Source organism: Sander vitreus, chromosome 1, assembly GCF_031162955.1.
Source record: "Sander vitreus isolate 19-12246 chromosome 1, sanVit1, whole genome shotgun sequence".
In the NCBI taxonomy this organism is placed as follows: Eukaryota; Metazoa; Chordata; class Actinopteri; order Perciformes; family Percidae; genus Sander; species Sander vitreus.
Window position 1 is genome coordinate 40,048,068 of NC_135855.1, and position 17,981 is coordinate 40,066,048.

At 43.9% G+C, this 17,981-nt stretch overlaps 1 protein-coding gene across 1 annotated transcript in view; it reads right to left on the minus strand.

Annotated features, from left to right (window-relative positions):
- Window positions 1–55: 55 nt before the first annotated feature.
- The window catches only part of LOC144521316 (para-nitrobenzyl esterase), a 33,745-nt gene continuing 15,819 nt past the window's right edge, over window positions 56–17,981 (minus strand). Inside the window, exons 6-10 of the mRNA XM_078255851.1 lie at window positions 14,419–14,618; window positions 12,829–12,887; window positions 8,081–8,248; window positions 4,284–4,511; window positions 56–1,580 (exon numbers count right to left, since the gene is read on the minus strand). Of these exons, the coding sequence (XP_078111977.1) occupies window positions 1,438–1,580; window positions 4,284–4,511; window positions 8,081–8,248; window positions 12,829–12,887; window positions 14,419–14,618 (798 nt within the window). The 3' untranslated portion in view covers window positions 56–1,437. The remainder of the gene's footprint in view (window positions 1,581–4,283; window positions 4,512–8,080; window positions 8,249–12,828; window positions 12,888–14,418; window positions 14,619–17,981) is intronic.

Consider the following 17,981-nt stretch of genomic DNA (forward strand, 5'->3'; position numbering starts at 1 on the left):
GCCCTGATTGGTGCATCTGAACAGTTAGACACCCCCCCTGGCCCTGATTGGTGCATCTGAACAGTTAGACACCCCCCCTGGCCCTGATTGGTGCATCTGAACAGTTAGACACCCCCCCCCCTGGCCCTGATTGGTGCATCTGAACAGTTAGACACCCTGCTGCACCTTTAAGGAGACCTCACACTTCACACTGACCTGCCATTCTTTCCCTCAGAGATCCTGATTCCCGTTTTGTTTGATTGTAAAGAACGCTTCCTTATCATACACTACTGGCCAAAAGTTTGGGGTCACTTAGAAATGTCCATTCCAGACAGAATACCAGCTGAGATCAGTTGCATTGTTTTTTTAATCAGGGCAGCAGTTCATGTCAAAAGGGTTCTCCACTGTTGGAGACAGAAGTGGCTGAAGAAACGCTCGACATCCATGCTTTTCGGTCTAAACGTCATACCCAAATTAAAAGTGGTACAGCTCCCACATACTCTGACACTCTGGGGTGTGTCTGGCATCATTGGAAAGGTGATTGGTGTGGGTGTGTAGTTTTTTGGCTTTTTTCTTTGCACTTTTCAAATGGAAATAAAAAAACGCACAGACATACAGGTATCTGCAGAAAAGAAATCATATAAAATCCATTTTTGAGTCTTGGATTTGAGTCTGGATTGATTCTGTAGTAAGCGGAGACATGTGGCTAATGCCCCGTGTTGTCTGTATCTCACCAGGTGTGTTTACAGCAGTGTAGTCTAATCATTTTACAGATGTAGGACTTGGACGGAAATAAAAAAACCCTCCATTCTAGCCTCTGTAACTCTGTGTCAGTAAGTCCTAGAATCACCCTAGACACACACACAAACACTTGAGACTGTTACCTTTCCAATGATACCAGACACACCCCAGAGTGTCAGAGTATGTGGGAGCTGTACCCCTTTTAATTTGGGTATGATGTTTAGACCAAAAAGCATGGATTTCAAGCATTTCTTCAGCCACTTCTGTCTACAACTGTCGAGAACCCGTTTGACATTATGTAAACCCTAATTTATATGGCATTATAGCTCATTTTTAAGATGAAAAAAAAGCATTATTTTGACTAATAGTTAAGATCAGAGGGTGTTGATGGATCACAGACTGGTTTATGTCAAAGTTACTTTTTTTCAAATGCTACGAAACTGAAAGAAAATCAGTAATTTTACCTGCGAAGACTGCTGCATGGCTTCCATACAACGTACATACTGTACATGTATCCGGGTATTTGGTTGAAATAAACCCATATTTCTGATATAAAAAAACGTACTAACGCGTCAAACGGCTGCTGCAGGATCTGAGCTGGATGAGAGAGACGTGAGATCGTCTCGGTGTAACCAAGCAGTGACTTTAATGAAGTCTCGTGCTGATTCATTAACGACAGAGTGGTCAGATGAACGCTGCCTTCAGTCTGCGTCTCGGTCAGTTGGTCCATGCGTACGCGTACAGGCCGTTGTCCTTCCACAGCTGACACCGAACAGCCGAGTAGTTGTGGACCGCCGTCAGGCTGTCGGACAGGAGAGCAGTGGCTGCTGGGTATTCTGGCCACTCATCCTCCATCTTACCTGCAAGACAGAAGAGGAGGAGTGTCATCAGTTAGTTGTAGTCTTTCTTTCAAGACGTGTACAAGATATCACACACGTGCTGTGATCCAAAGCCTTTACACAACGATCAATAATTGTTTGTGGCAACCAGGGATGCACCAAATCCAGGATTCGGCTTTGGATTCGGCTGAATATTGGGCTTTTTGACGGAACCCTACGCTGCTCGACGTAATGACGGCGCCGTTGATTACGGGAAGGTGTTTACGTAGGTGGAGCCTTCAATGCAGCAGGCTGAGAGGAAGTGGAAATGGAACTGGTGAGCAGAAAAAGTGTTGTTTGGCAGTACTTTCAGTCAAAAGAAGGCCATTCAAGTCCAGCTACATGTTCAATCTGCAATGCTGATTAGTCTGGTGGTGGCGAGGACCCTAAACAATACACAACATCACCGCTGTTACAACATCTGGTATGAAACATCTGGAAGAATACGAGCTGAGCATGAAGGAATCTACAGACAGCAGCCAGAATGCAGCAACTTCAGGTACGGCAAAGGAAGGACAGTCACTGTTTACTTCATTAATGTGTTGACTGTGTTCATGGACTGAGGACGGGACGAGGACTCAGCAGAACCTCAACCAGGGGGTTCAGGATTCAGCAGAATCTCAACCAGGGGGTTCAGGATTCAGCCCAACCCCAAAAATCTGGATTCGGTGCATCCCTAGTGGCAATATGACTTTCATATTTGACTTGTCTAGCCTGGATCCTGACCTGTGAATCCACTGGTTGGAACCACAATGGACCAATCAGAGTGATGTAAGGATTAAGAATGAGGCACCAAAGAATGGGTACCAGAACCCGGTAGTTTCTAAACGACAGGTATCTACCGGACCGAACAACAACGCAGATTTCGGTGCCTCATTTCAGTGCCACTAAAAAGCCTGAGCTTAAAACTCTCTGTTGGCTGATGTGAGTCACTAAACAGCCTCATAAACATACGTAAAAAAAAAACCCACACGTAACAAAATATGTTCACAGGGAAGCACTGAGGTTATGAATCAGTGCAAACAGCAGGACTTCACAAAAAAAACAGACACATTCACACACGGAAGCCATGAGAGGCGAGTGAGAAAAAAACTAAATTCTGGTGATCCATTTTTGAAGTCTGATCTAAATTGTTTTCGGTATGACTTATGCCTCATTTCAGGTGCCTCTTAAATGCCAGCACTGCCCTGTGGTGCTCTGAAACGGACGTTACAGGCAACAGAAGCACTTTGCAGCAATAAGGGGTAGGGGTTAGGCCCCTAACCCTATCCCTAACCCATAACGTTAGCCTACCGTTAGCTAGCAGCTGGATTAAACACGGTTCAACGGTCTAACGTGTGGCTGTTTTTCCACTGGAAACGGATTCCAGCAGCGGGACGTCCAACAGTCTGCAGCTAAAGACACTAGGGCTGTCAATCTTCCTCTATAATACCATTCGGATTTCCTTTGTTATTTTGTTTTGTATTCAAATAATATTTGAATATGTAATGCTCAAATGCAGCCTATAATTAATATGTACTACAGTAGTCAGGCATATTCATTGCCAATGCCACTATAAGCAAAAAAAACTACTTCCCACCCTTCTTCCGATTCCCAGCAGCAGCCTGTCATTCCCGCTGCACTAACGTTACCCGGTACGTAACGTTAACGTTAGCTCCGTGATCTAAAGACCTCACAGTGCCTTGTGTTTCTCACTCCCGCTTACTTATTGTTCATCCGACGTGACAAAAGCATTTCGTTTTCACATGCGGGTGGGCCAAGGTGAAAAGAGGGAAATTAGCTAACGTTAGCCAACATATTTATTAAAAAAGAAATCACATTTGAACAGTAATTTCAGCATTCAAATAGTATTAATTTTTTTACTATTCAACTTTTTTGAACAGTCCTAAAAAAGACACAGAGTAGACTAGCTGACCTTTGAGACACCGTGGACACTGCTGGAGAAAACAACACCAACGGGACTTAATGGTGCAATCAACTGCACCTCGTAAGCTCACGGTGCATTCAAAGTTGTAAAGTAAACTTCTACCATCTAGTGGTTCTACTTTTTTGTCATTTAACAGCAGCTGACAGGTGAAATCATTTACTGTTATTACATTTTTAATAAATCATCCCGAGCACGTTTTAACTCCTAACGGTGGCCGAACCTGAAATGATCTCTGAGTATCTCCATCGTTTACACGCAGCTGTTCTAGCCGCTCCAATATTAACTTTGGTCTTGTTGCTTTGCCTGTCGCGTTGTCGTTTTAATTCCCTTTTTCGCTTCCTTGGCGACTCCGTTACATGTCCTCGAGAATAGGCGTGATCCTCCATCTTCAACAGGCTTTCAAATCTGCCGGCTAGTCGCGAGTAATCTCCCGGCTGGCGTTCGTCACGGTGCCACTGAGTGTAAAAGCACGAAAGGCAGAGGCATGTCCCTCTTTGGCTAATGTATTATAAAGATGGAGGCGCTACATGGCGGCCGTCATTCGAGCGACTCCCCCGTATGTATTCTGAATGTCAGATTCTACGCTTACGAGAATACTTTGATTAGTTGGTGGAAGTAAATACACATGAATGAGTACATATTTGTGAAAGAACAAAAGGGGGTTTCTTGTTAAGAATCAACTCAAAACATTACCCAATGGAGGTTTCTCAGAAGAAATCCCCAAACAATACCCAAACCCAACCAGGAAGCATCTGCACCTGTTTTGGCGAAGTTGACGAGGTGGCGTGTGATGAGATCCTGGAAGCTCTTGTCTCGATTAGAGAGCGGTTTCCCCAGGAAGGACTCCAGCCCGCCGAAGAAGGTCACGGCGTCCAGACAGTGGAAGGAGAAGCGGCTGGGGAACGGCAGCAGGTCGCCAGATGCGGTAACCGGTCCTGACGGTGTGTGTGTCACCACGTATCGATACACGGGACTGTCGAGGGCCGCTGCGCACAGAGAGAGAGGTTTAATCATATTAAGCTTAAAGTGCCCATATTATGAAAAAAACACTTTTTCTGGGATTTGGGGAGTTATTTTGTGTCTCTGGTGCTTCCACAGACATACACACTTTGAAAAAAATCCATCCATGCTGTTCTGAGTGAGATACGGTTTCTGAATGTGTCCTGCCTTCAGTCTCCGGGTGAGCTGGTCAACATCTGCACGGCTTGTGACGTCACAAGCCGAAACGAGCTGGCTAACCGTTAGCATGCTACCTCGTTCTCAATAGCAAAGCACTGCTACAACACACACTAGTTCACCATAATCTACTAAAGAACTACTTCCATGTGCGCCCTCATTTAGAAGAAGTCTCCCAGCTAATCCTGCCTTGTAACTGACTGAAGCTGGAGAAACAGCCTTTCTTTTACTGTCTATGGAGCTAGCTAGCTGACATGAGCTACATCTGAGCTACTGAGCATGTGCGAGTGCAATCAAAGATAGTACAGAAGAAAAGAGGTCTCACTCTGTAGCTAAAACAGAGACCAGCTGAAAGAGGATCTGCAGCAGTGAGAGAGAGCGGTGCAGTACAACAACAATATGGTGTTTTTTGAAAATTAAACCATGACCTATGAACTATGAACTATGAACTATGAACCTAAAAATGAGCATGATATGGGCGCTTTAAAGTTCCCCCAGCCTGCCTATGGTCCCCCAGTGGCTAGAAATGGTGATAGGTGTAAACCGAGCCCTGGGTATCCTGCTCTGCCTTTGAGAAAATGAAAGCTCAGATGGGCCAATCAGGAATCTTCCCTTTATGACATCATAAGGGGAAAAGGTTACCTCCCCTTTCTCTGCTTTGCCCGCCCAGAGAATTTGGCCCCCCCATGAGAGAGAGAGAGACATCATGGCTTGATAACAAGCAAAGTGGCAGTTGGTCAAGGCCACACCCCCCCCCCTCCTCAATAGCATTTAAAGCTACAGACACAGAAATGGCCCATCCTAAGGAAAGCTCATTGTGGGACTGACTCTAGTGGCTGTAATTCTGCACCAAGGCTGAATTTAGGGAAAGAGACTTCAGATACAGTATTAGGGGACCACTAAGGTCTATATAAAAGAGACTTCAGATACAGTGTTAGGGGGACCACTAAGGTCTATATAAAAGAGACTTCAGATACAGTGTTAGGGGACCACTAAGGTCTATATAAAAGAGACTTCAGATACAGTATTAGGGGACCACTAAGGTCTATATAAAAAGAGACTTCAGATACAGTATTAGGGGACCACTAAGGTCTATATAAAAGAGACTTCAGATACAGTATTAGGGGACCACTAAGGCCTATATAAAAGAGACTTCAGATACAGTATTAGGGGACCACTAAGGTCTATATAAAAGAGACTTCAGATACAGTATTAGGGGACCACTAAGGCCTATATAAAAGCATCCAAAAAGCAGCATGTCATTTAACACGCAGTGTGAGGTATTTAACTTCACATTAAAACAAACAGTTATATTGCTGGAAACTAGTACATATCAGAATCAGCAGCTTAGAGTTTTTACACCAGGTCTTTCTTAAAGGGATAGTTCAGATCTCCTGAAAAAACCTGTGTGTGTTCTTAAATGATAAGTCTTGTGTTATTCTAGACATTTCTTTCCCGATGTATTTATGATTGTGGTTGACTTTGGGCAATATTTGCTGCTGTAGTTGTTGTTTTATGTTGTTAATGTTTTTGTGTACTTTGTGTTTGACTGTACTGCTGCCATTGCACTCTTGAAAAAGAGTTTTTTTTAATCTCAATGAGGTTTTTTCCGGGTCAAGTAAAAGTTATAGCGAATGAATCGCATGAAAGACCAAAAACAACAATGTGGCTCTCCGCTCCGAGCCGACTGGTTCTTACTGAAGACGGAAAACATTAAAACCACAACAATAGAAGCTCTATGGCACAGAGGACGAAGATACACACAAGCTTTGATACACACGTGTGTGTGTGATTGCTGTGATGCGTTTACAGACAAAAGAGAGTGGACAAGCATCTATCAAGGGACACAACGGGAGACCAGTCTGCAGGGGACAAAGCACAAATCACACACACACACACACACACACACACACACACACACACACACACACACACACACACACACTTTGCTTTTATTGAATATTTGAGTCAGAAGTTGCTGTTTAGGAAGCTTTTTTGCTGAACATATTACTCATATGAGCCTTAAAATCCCTTATTCATCATCACCCAAGATTAGCTATTATTCTGTCACAGAAATAACGGTCTGTGCAACATAAAATAAAACAATGAACCGTGCAGAAAAATCACCCAGGATGCCTTGCAGTTGCCTCTCACAACAGCTAAATGTCAGTTTACTCCGAGCTTCACCGCTGAGTGAGCCTAACAAGCCCCACAGGCACAAAACCTCCATGAAGAAAAACTCTGCTGCAGTGCAAACTCATTGAGGAGCTGCAGCAGCTCATCAGGAGAGGAATAAAACAACGTGTAATGTATACTAATGCTCCAATATACTAATGTACTGCAGAAGGGCAGACCGTTTAATTTAGAAAACACTGCCAGCTTTCCTCAGACCAATAAACTGTATTCTGATGGATACATTTAGAAATATGCTGGCTCTATACACGCTAGAAGTACTGTTTGGTGAGTGCGATTTCGGGGATGTTTTCATTTAAACAAAAAGGATTTTACACTCTAACTAAAAAGGTCTATCTCTGTAGGGATCCTTTCATAATGTTGTCAGACACTTATACACAATAACCTGAGTCTGTCATTGGCAAAAGCAGCATGCAGACGATGTACAAATGCCCAGAGTGGTTACATTGCAGTCCAGGTCAGACCCCAGTAAATATGCCAGGTTTTGAAGCAAAATGAACATTTTTTTCACACTGAACTGAAATGCATTCCTGCACTTTTTTTCTGCTGCTAAATTCTATATATTCTACCTTCACCTCACAGTGAATCAAACCTATAACAATCAGTGCTGTTACAAGTCTACTCATGCCCTGTCTTTTGTTGTCTGTTGTCTGTCCAGCACATCTGTTATTAACCCCCTAGGTTCGTTTTGCGCTGGAATTGTCCTTTAATTGCTCTCCTTTAAGTAGTAATTGCACTTTATGTATAATCTATAATGTCTTTTTTTTATACATCTTAAATGTAACAGCGTGCTCAGCGTGTAACACCACTTGATCCATGGTGAAACGTCGTTTCGTCTCACTATATAGAGAGTATATGGTTGAAATGACAGTAAAACCTTGACTTGAACATTGTCTTACATGGCGAAAAAGACATCTGTCAATCAGTGGATCGTTTTTTTTGCTACACAACCCTCACGAAATGACGCATTTCACTGTCAGAGTTTGATCCATTCAGACCGATAACATTTGGCCGCACGACGGCTGCAGCGGTCTTGCTCAATACTGGACTCATTTAAAAAAAAAAAAAAAAATGTTGTTCCCATTAGTCCCTTAGACACAAAAACATAGGTTGAAAAAAAAATAACCTAAATGACCCTTTGAAACACTTCACTATGAAACGAAGTTGAAGAGCTTTGTGAGTTTACCTGCAGCCCTCCAGGCCAGGTCGTTGTTGGGACAGGTGGTCCTGATGTCGGACACCATGGTGGTGTAGGCCCTCTCCGGACAGCGGTCTGTGGTGGGGCAGGGCGCCGAGCTCGGGTACAGCTTCAACGCATCTTTGGTGAGATTCTCACTGAAGGACTGAAGTTTATCTGTGTGGAGCAGAGAGGTGCTGACACAACACGATATAATGCATACAGCATGTTAAGCCCAGTTCAGACCAAAGATTCGCAACGAGACGAAACCGTTTTAGAACGTCGCAGAGAAACGTTTCAGTGGTCTAAGGCTGGTTTTAGAAAGTAAGAGACGTCTCCTGTTTCAACAGCCAATAGAGAAGTCTCCAGAGGCTGGTTTTAGAACGTAAGAGACATCTCCTGTTTCAACAGCCAATCGAGAAGTCTCCAGAGGCTGGTTTTAGAAAGTAAGAGACGTCTCCTGTTTCAACAGCCAATAGAGAAGTCTCCAGAGGCTGGTTTTAGAAAGTAAGAGACGTCTCCTGTTTCAACAGCCAATAGAGAAGTCAGCTGGTGGAGTCTCCAGAGGCTGGTTTTAGAACGTAAGAGACGTCTCCTGTTTCAACAGCTAATAGAGAAGTCAGCTGGTCGAGTCTCCAGAGGCTGGTTTTAGAACGTAAGAGACGTCTCCTGTTTCAACAGCCAATAGAGAAGTCAGCTGGTAAAGTCAACTTAAAGTCATCTTAAAGCAACACCAAAGCACTTTTGCTCTTCGGTCCCCCTACAGGTTGGAAGCGGAATTGTCCATTACCGTTCTCATTCGAACTACAGGTCCGCTACCCGATCTAGCAAACTTGCATAGTGGGGTTATAGCCGATAGAGGGCCGCAAAGCGAATGCAGAAGTGCCGTTCACCCTGTTACGAGTTGATGAACCACTGAAAGGATTTTGGAAACATTATTTTAAGGTACAAAAGAATCTTTGGTGTTGCTTTAAGATGTTTTTTAAACTACAGTTACAGCGGAACGACTCGGTTGGAAACGTAGACGTAGTCATATTTTCAAATCTCCAGTTAGCTTTTAGCACTAACTAAATGTAGGGCCCCATAGAGTCTGTGTGTGTTTTGTAGCTTTTGCGATTCCAGCCATGATTTCTGTTATCACAGAAACTATTGTGGATATGTGGATTTTTTATTTAGTATCTTTTCTTTTATTGTCCGTTATTCATGTGGATTTGTCATCTTATCATCCTGTTTATGATGTATTTTGTATGTTGTGTGTGATGTCTTTAAAGGGTATAATATATATGATTATATAGGGTATTTCACACTGTTCCTTAAGGTCTCCTAATGGGGTATGTAACATTGGTTGGGCTGAAAATGGCCTGGTTGATATTGTATTGGCCCTTATGCATCCCTGCGTTTTGGCCCCATTTGTAACGACAGCTTTTCTTCCAAATATGGTATGCTCATGAATATTCAGATGAGCTGCGCGCTGATTGGTTGAGCGAATCCCCATACACACACATTAGAGACGCAACAGAATCTCATATTCCAGACACTGCAATGTTTCGTTACTAAATTCACTTCTGAGACTTTTTTTATGCGAGAAATCAACTATATAAAGCTCAAATATGGGCCGTTTTACGAAAATTGATGGCTAATTGCTAATTTGGTAAGACGTGTCGGACTTTAGGAGCTCCACATAGTCTGACGAGAAAGCAGCAGCCTGCTGGGCTCCATACCCAGGGCAAAGTCACCCTTTGTGGATTACTGCAATACCGGGGCTCCGCGGCCGGCTGCCGGCATAACATAACAGGCATAACAATAATATATTTACAGTTTGAATTTCATCACGCCACTTATATAACATCTACCCCAAGGTCTTATAAAGCTAACCATTGTGTCAGATTTCAATTTAAGGCATTTTTGTGAACATCAGGGGTCTTGTTAGGAGGAGCAGCTAGCTAGCTAGCTAGCTAGGTGTCCCATTCAATACAATGGGAAACGATCTCGGCTAGCTAGCTACACTTTCGGCATAACTATAGTATATTTACGGTTTGAATTTCGTCACAGCTTGTATATTACAGGTTCCCCAAGGTCTTATAAAGCTTAGCTAACACTTGTCCAATTTCGGATTTCAATTTAATGCATTTTTGTGAAGTGCAGAGGTCTCGTTAGGAGGAGGCTAGCTAGCTCTCATTGATGGACTCCAGCTCACCGCAGGCTCTATCGATGAGACTCGCGGACAAGAGGCGTTTATTTCCCCAATCGTTTGTTTAAATAACTCAACACACATATCCATTATAAGATTAACTGGAACCTGCAGTAAGAGATTGCAGGCGTAACAAGCTCGCTGACCGCGCTCTCAGTCACACACACACACACCGGCCATTTAGCAGGAAGAGGGGGGGGAGAACAGCGAGCTGCAGGCCCTAGAGCTCTGTCAGGGCAGCGGCGTTTGGTAGTCCAGTCACCCAGAAACGGTGAGTTTGTGTGTATTGAGCACCGGGCTGCCGGCCGTGATGGAGCTCAATTGAGCTCACAGCAGGCCAGGGTCTGTGATGAAATAGCAGAGATCTGCGCGACCTAGATTCAGAAGACTACCTGATCTCAGGTCAGTTGTGAAGCCTATGTAAATGTTGGGGCGTGACCGTTCTCTTAATACATCCATGGGCGTGACAAAAGGTACAGGTCCTGGGATGCTGACGTCAACTTCTAGCTTTGTTGAGATTCACCCGTTTTCAGCCTCAGTTTCAAAATATGAGATTTTCATAGTAAAGGGGTATCAATGGGATTTTGAGCTTCTATGTGTGTCCTATTTACCCACGAACTGTCTATTCAACTATGACAAGGTACAATCGGTTTTGCATTCTATCACCTAAGCTACTGGGACCTTGATTTTAACCTTGGGGATCAATAAAGTGTCTGTCTGTCTGTACATTAAAGTGATGGTTCGGAGTAATTTCACCCTAGGCTGCTTTGCACATTGACCTCGAGCCAAACAACCCCCCATAAGCTTTTTTCCCTTGTTATAACGTTGGTGGAGTTAGCGTTATCAGCTGGTTAGCTTAGTGCAGGCGCTAATGGATCCACATTTACGAGATACAAATGTGGATCCATTAGCGCCTGCACTAAGCTAACCAGCTGATAACGCTAACTCCACCAACGTTATAACGGATGGGGGTTGTTTGGCTCGAGGTCAATGTGCAAAGCAGCCTAGGGTGAAATTACTCCGAACCATCACTTTAATGCTGCCATCAGTGTGCGGCTGGAAAAAGACATTTATACAGAAATATATGTATTCATAGCTGTTAGGGCTGCAACTAACAACTATTTTCATTGTTGATTAATCTGTGGATTATTTTCCTGGATGAATGGATTAGTAGTTTGATCTCTAAAATGTCAGAAAATTGTGAATAATGTGGTTCAGTGTTTCCCAAAAGTCCAACATAACGTCCTCAAATGTCTTGTTTTGTCCACAACTCAAAAGATATTCAGTTTACGGTCACAGAGGAGAGAAGAGACTAGAAGATAGTCACATTTAACAAGCTGACATCAGAGAAGTTTTGACTTTTCTTTGAAAAATGACACAGATTATCAAAATAGTTGCCGATTAACTTAATAGTTGACAACTAATCGATTAATTGATTCATTATTGCAGCTCTAATAGAGTTTAAGCCACAAAGATCAGCCTCCATGTCTGAATATGGACGACTTTTTAGGAAAATGTCACTTCCACAGTCGCCCTGCTGCCGTGGAGACGATCACACACGGAGGCTTCTGTGTTGAGCAAAGACTGAAATTAATACATAACACTTCAGACCTTTTCATTAGTTCTTAAAAAGGAAGATAAAAACTATTCCCATGGCTAAAAGCAATTTCCACAGCACCTAATGTTCATTAAATATTCAGCAGCTTCCCGTTAGCGTAGCATGTTACGGCGACCACACAAACCAGCATCAGACCGGCCTCCTCCTCTTTCTGCAGAGTAATTTCTCATGTAAAAATCCACATTTACAGTCTACGGTCCCAGAGGTCCTTTAATATGTAAACTAATGTAAAGATTAGAGCATCCATATTTAACCTATTTAACCTATGGAAGTTTAGTTAAGGTCATAAAAATGTGATATTGAGTTCGAAATGTTTTTATTGTTTATTTGCTTTGATGGATATATGTTGATATTTATATAATGAATATAAATCAATGTTAATGTTGTGTTTAGGGGTGTCATCATTCTCCAATTTCACGATTCAATTTGACTTTCGATGAACATTTTCTTTTCAACAGGGACAGCAATGCCACAATAAGAGCCACTAGATGGCAGAAGGATACTTTGCAACAACAGTTTGAGTTTCTCAAGAGTTTACGAGATGCACATGAATGCACAATGGATTCTGTCAGTCTACATGCATGCTACCAGCCTGTCACCTAATGTTACCCTGTGTCTTTAGCTGCATGCTACCAGCCTGTCACCTAACGTTACCCTGTGTCTTTAGCTGCATGCTACCAGCCTGTCACCTAACGTTACCCTGTGTCTTTAGCTGCATGCTACCAGCCTGTCCCCTAACGTTACCCTGTGTCTTTAGCTGCATGCTACCAGCCTGTCACCTAACGTTACCCTGTGTCTTTAGCTGCATGCTACCAGCCTGTCACCTAACGTTACTCTGTGTCTTTAGCTGCATGCTCACTAATGTATGTTTTAAGGACTGGGTAGAGTTGGGTTAACATAATAATTGATGCCTGACATCACAGTGTCGGTCACTAACGTTTCAGTTACCTGTCACGAACCATTGGTAGTCCCCCCAGGTCCACATGGAAATGTTTCCAGCCGCCGGGCTGCAGAGGAAACACAGAGACAATGTAAATGAAACGTAGAGACAACGCAGAGGAAACGTAGAGGAAACACAGAAGAAACGTAGAGGGAACAGAGGAACGCAGAGGAAACAGAGGAAACGCAGAGGAACGCAGAGGAAACACAGAGGAACGCAGAGGAAACACAGAGGAAACACAGAGGAAACACAGAGGAACGCAGAGGAGAAACAGATCAAAGAGAGGAAACGCAGAGAAAACATAGAGGACACAGGAAACGTAGAGGAACCGTAGAGACAACGTAGAGACAACATAGAGGAAACAGAGGAACGCAGAGGAAACACAGATCAAAGACAGAGGAAACAGGAAACGTAGAGGAACCGTAGAGACAACGCAGAGGAAACGCAGAGGAAACAGAGGAAACGTAGAGACAACGTAGAGGAAACAGAGAAACACAGAGGAAACACAGGAACGCAGAGGAAACAGAGGAAACACAGAGGAAACACAAAGGAAACACAGAGGAAAGACAGAGGAAACACAGATCAAAGACAGAGGAAACGCAGAGGAAACAGAGGAAATAGGAAACGTAGAGGAACCGTAGAGACAACGTAGAGGAAACAGAGGAACGCAGAGGAAACACAGAGGAAACAGAGGAACGCAGAGGAAACACAGAGGAAACACAGAGGAAACACAGAGGAAACACAGAGGAAACACAGAGGAAACAGGAACAGAGAGGAAACACAGAGGAAACACAGAGGAAACACAGAGGAAACACAGAGGAAACAGAGAGGAAACAGAGAGGAAACAGAGAGGAAACACAGAGGAAACACAAAGGAAACGCAGAGGAAACAGGGAAACGTAGAGGAAACCAGAGAGGAAACAGAGGAACGCAGAGGAAACACAGAGGAAACGCAGAGGAAACACAGAGGAAACGCAGAGGAAACAGGAACACAGAGAAAACGCAGAGGAAACACAGACCAAAGACAGAGGAAACGTAGAGACAACGTAGAGGAAACAGAGGAACACAGAGGAAACAGAGAGGAAACAGAGGAAACACAGAGAAAACAGAGGAAACACAGAGGAAACACAGAGGAAACACAGAGGAAACAGAGAGGAAACAGAGAGGAAACAGAGAGGAAACAGAGGAAACACAGAGGAAACAGAGAGGAAACACAGAGGAAACAGAAAGGAAACAGGCAGAGGAAACAGAGGAAAGGCAGAGGAAACAGAGAGGAAAGGCAGAGGAAAGGCAGAGGAAACAGAGGAAAGGCAGAGGAAACAGAGAGGAAAGGCAGAGGAAACAGAGAGGAAACAGAGGAAACAGAGAGGAAACAGAGGAAACAGAGAGGAAAGGCAGAGGAAACAGAGAGGAAACAGAGAGGAAACAGGAAAGGCAGAGGAAACAGAGAGGAAACAGAGAGGAAACAGGAAAGGCAGAGGAAACACAGAGGAAAGGCAGAGGAAAGGCAGAGGAAACGCAGAGGAAACATAGGATTGAGTTCAGTTTGACAGACAGTAACAGCTGGCAGCGATGAACCTGAAGCAGGTGAGCACTCACCTGAAGTCAGCCTCCTGCTCAGTCGTCCCGACGACAAAAGGAACGTCACTGTGGTTTCCTTTCTTGTCCCACACCTGGAAAGGTGGAGCTTCCAGGACGTATCCGTCCACCACGGCGACCGGGCCGATGAAGCGCCCTCTGACGGGGAGGTCTGTCATCTCATCTGCTGCCCAGGAGGGGAACTCCTGCCACGGGACGGCCTGGGGGGGGGGGGGAGTTTTATACTTTAGAAACTTTCAGAAGGTAGTTGTGATAATTTTTGGATTGAAAAGGTGCCGAGAGAGGAAAAACAAAGCTTCCCATTTAAATTATTTGATGTTTGTTAGAATATTTTCATTATCAAACAATAGACAGAGACCACTGAAGAGATATTAAGGTTCATTTTACTCGAGAACCCAACGAGGAGGCCTTCTAGTACAGACAACGACCTCACGAAAAGCTCTCTACAGCAGCTTTTGTAATACAACGTAGAATGTGATAATCATGATACAAGAGTTGGTGTCGTCACTCTGTCGTCAGAGTCGATGACGTCTCCACTATCTGGTCTGAGAGGGCATGAACACACCGTGCTCAGACAAGGACACGCAATGGCTCCATGTTATCTTGTTTAGAGTTTGAGTAGTGTTATGGTTTCTTAACAATATCCACAGCAGTTTAAGTTAACAGAGAGAGAGAATATAATATTATTCTATGCAACCAGTTTAATAAATAACAAGAGGGAAAGTATGTAAATCAAAATTTCCCTAACAATGTTTTATACCAATTAAATTACAGACGCACAGTATTTTGTACACAGGTTTTTTTGGGTAGCTTTTACACCTGAGCTGTTTGATCTATTTTACCCAAACCCTGGAGCATTTTGTCTGATAGTCCGGTTCGTTTGGGTCGGTGTGAAAGCTCATTCGAACTGCGGATCAAACAACCAAACTCTGGGCCGCTCGAAATCGGGGGTCTCGGTTCGCTTCCGAGTGCTCTAGAGCACTGGTTTTCAAACTTTTTATCAATAATATTCCCACTTTGAACAGTTTTTTTAAGCCATGTACCCCCTAACCAGCGCAAATAAGTCTCTATAAAGAGGAACAATACAGCGATGTCAGCAATAGATTACTAAACAACAGCGTTGGACCTGGAAAATATTTAGAGGATGATGGAAAAGACGGTAGAAAGAAGGAAGTAAGGCAAGAATAGGTCAAAAAAAGCAATAAAAACTTAAAAAAACACAGTAGTAAGAAGGAAGGCAACACTAGGGCGACAAAAGTGACAAAAAAGGTAATAAAGAAAGGCAAGAATAGGTGAAAACAGGCGACAAAACCTTCAAAAAAAAAGGTGACAAACTTCAAAAACATCGACAAAAACATTGAAAAAGCGAAGAAGTAGAAGTAAACTACAGCCTTGTAACTGAAACACATTTTGCAAAATATCTTACGTACCCCTTGCAGTCCTCCAGAGTACCACTAGGGGGACACGTACCTCCCTGCAGTCCTCCACAGTACCACTAGGGGGACACGTACCTCCCTGCAGTCCTCCAGAGTACCACTAGGGGGACACGTACCACCCTGCAGTCCTCCACAGTACCACTAGGGGGACACGTACCTCCCTGCAGTCCTCCACAGTACCACCAGGGAAATTAAATTGACTCTTGATACAAACAAAACGCCTACTACGAGATTATTTTTTGGGGCATTTTAGGCCTTTAATGCCACAGGACAGCTGAAGACATGAAAGGGGAGAGAGAGAAGGGGAATGACATGCAGCAAAGGGCCGCGGCCGCTGCGTCGAGGAGTAAACCTCTATATATGGGCGCCTGCTCTACCAACTGAGCTAACCCGGCCACACGCCTACTGTTTTAAGAAAGAGACTTCCTTAACACTTGTCTCAAATATTCGCAGTGTGAACACAAACCGAGGCAAATGAAAAATGGGAAAATTGCACCCAGTCCACCACACTCTGGGCCCTATTTTAACGATCTAAGCGTGCGGCGTGAAGCACCTGGTGCAGGTGCGTTTAGGGCGTGTACAAATCCACTTTTGCTAGTTTAACAGTGGGCAAAAGGGTCCGTGCGCGAAATTCTAAAGGGTTGTACTTAGTGTCTTCATTAATCAGAGGTGTGTTTTGGGCGTAACATGCAATCAACCAATCAGAGATCATCTCCCATTCCCTTTAAAAGCCAGGCGCGTTTGGACCTTGGAGCATTGCTGTTATGATGGAGGATTTGCACCGTAATATTTGTATTTGTAATCTTCTGCATGTGTGTGTGCTGCTGTGCGTCCCTGTGTGTGTAACAAGCATAGTGTGCACGTGCTGTGCACGAGCCTAGGAGCATTTTACTAATGCTCTGTTAAAATAACAATGAAATGCTGCGTTACTGACTTTAGACCAGGTTTTTGTTGGTCAATGGTGCCATCACTTCCCGCTGCCTCAAGATAGCAATACGCCCAGAATGCACCTGAACACACCTCCCTGTAAGACCAGCACGCCCAGAATGCACCTGAACACACCTCCCTGTAAGACCAGCACGCCCAGAATGCACCTGAACACACCTCCCTGTAAGACCAGCACGCCCAGAATGCACCTGAACACACCGCCCTGTAAGACCAGCACGCCCAGAATGCACCTGAACACACCTCCCTGTAAGACCAGCACGCCCAGAATGCACCTGAACACACCTCCCTGTAAGACCAGCACGCCCAGAATGCACCTGAACACACCTCCCTGTAAGACCAGCACGCCCAGAATGCACCTGAACACACCTCCCTGTAAGACCAGCACGCCCAGAATGCACCTGAACACACCTCCCTGTAAGACCAGCACGCCCATGGGCCCACAGATGGGTGCAGGTGCGTTTGCTATTTAAACAACGTGGGCGCTGGACGGGAAACTGACAACTGGGTCGGTCTTAAACCAGCAAAGACACTTGCTTCGGGCTTTGCGCTGCACCGCGTGCATGATAGGACCCTATAGGTGTAAAAGCGCCCTGAATTACACAATAAGATTACTAATGTCTAAATGAACATTCATTAATATGGTGATGTTTGTGGCCCTGTCTTTGACGGTCACATTTGCTCTGCTATCCACAGCAATCCCAACATCACGCTCTCTTTCTTTCATCACCAGCCAGTTAGTTTTCAGCCAATGCTTACTTTTAACACTACTTTTTTAAGTTTGCTTATTTCTCGCCAGCGGCGTTGGCGGTAAAAAACAGACCCCAGTTATATACCAATTAATTCCAGACACACAGTATGTTGTCCAGATTTTACACGCGCAATACTTCGTCAAGATACATTCATCGTTGTTTTTTGGCGTTTTCGTGGGATTTATTAAGAAAAAAAAGAAGCTAAAATAACGCCAGACTTATCCGTGCAGTCTGAGATACAGATAATTTTCAGAAGTAGAGGAACATTTCATAACCCAATTAAATAAAAACAAGCTTTTTTATAAATGACACATGCTGCAATTCTAAGAATCAACTTGAGTGACAGCTAGGAAAGTCTTATGTGACATTTTTAAAAACCCAATAACAGTAATTGCAGTACGATGATCGCTGCTTTTATTAAAGTATCTTT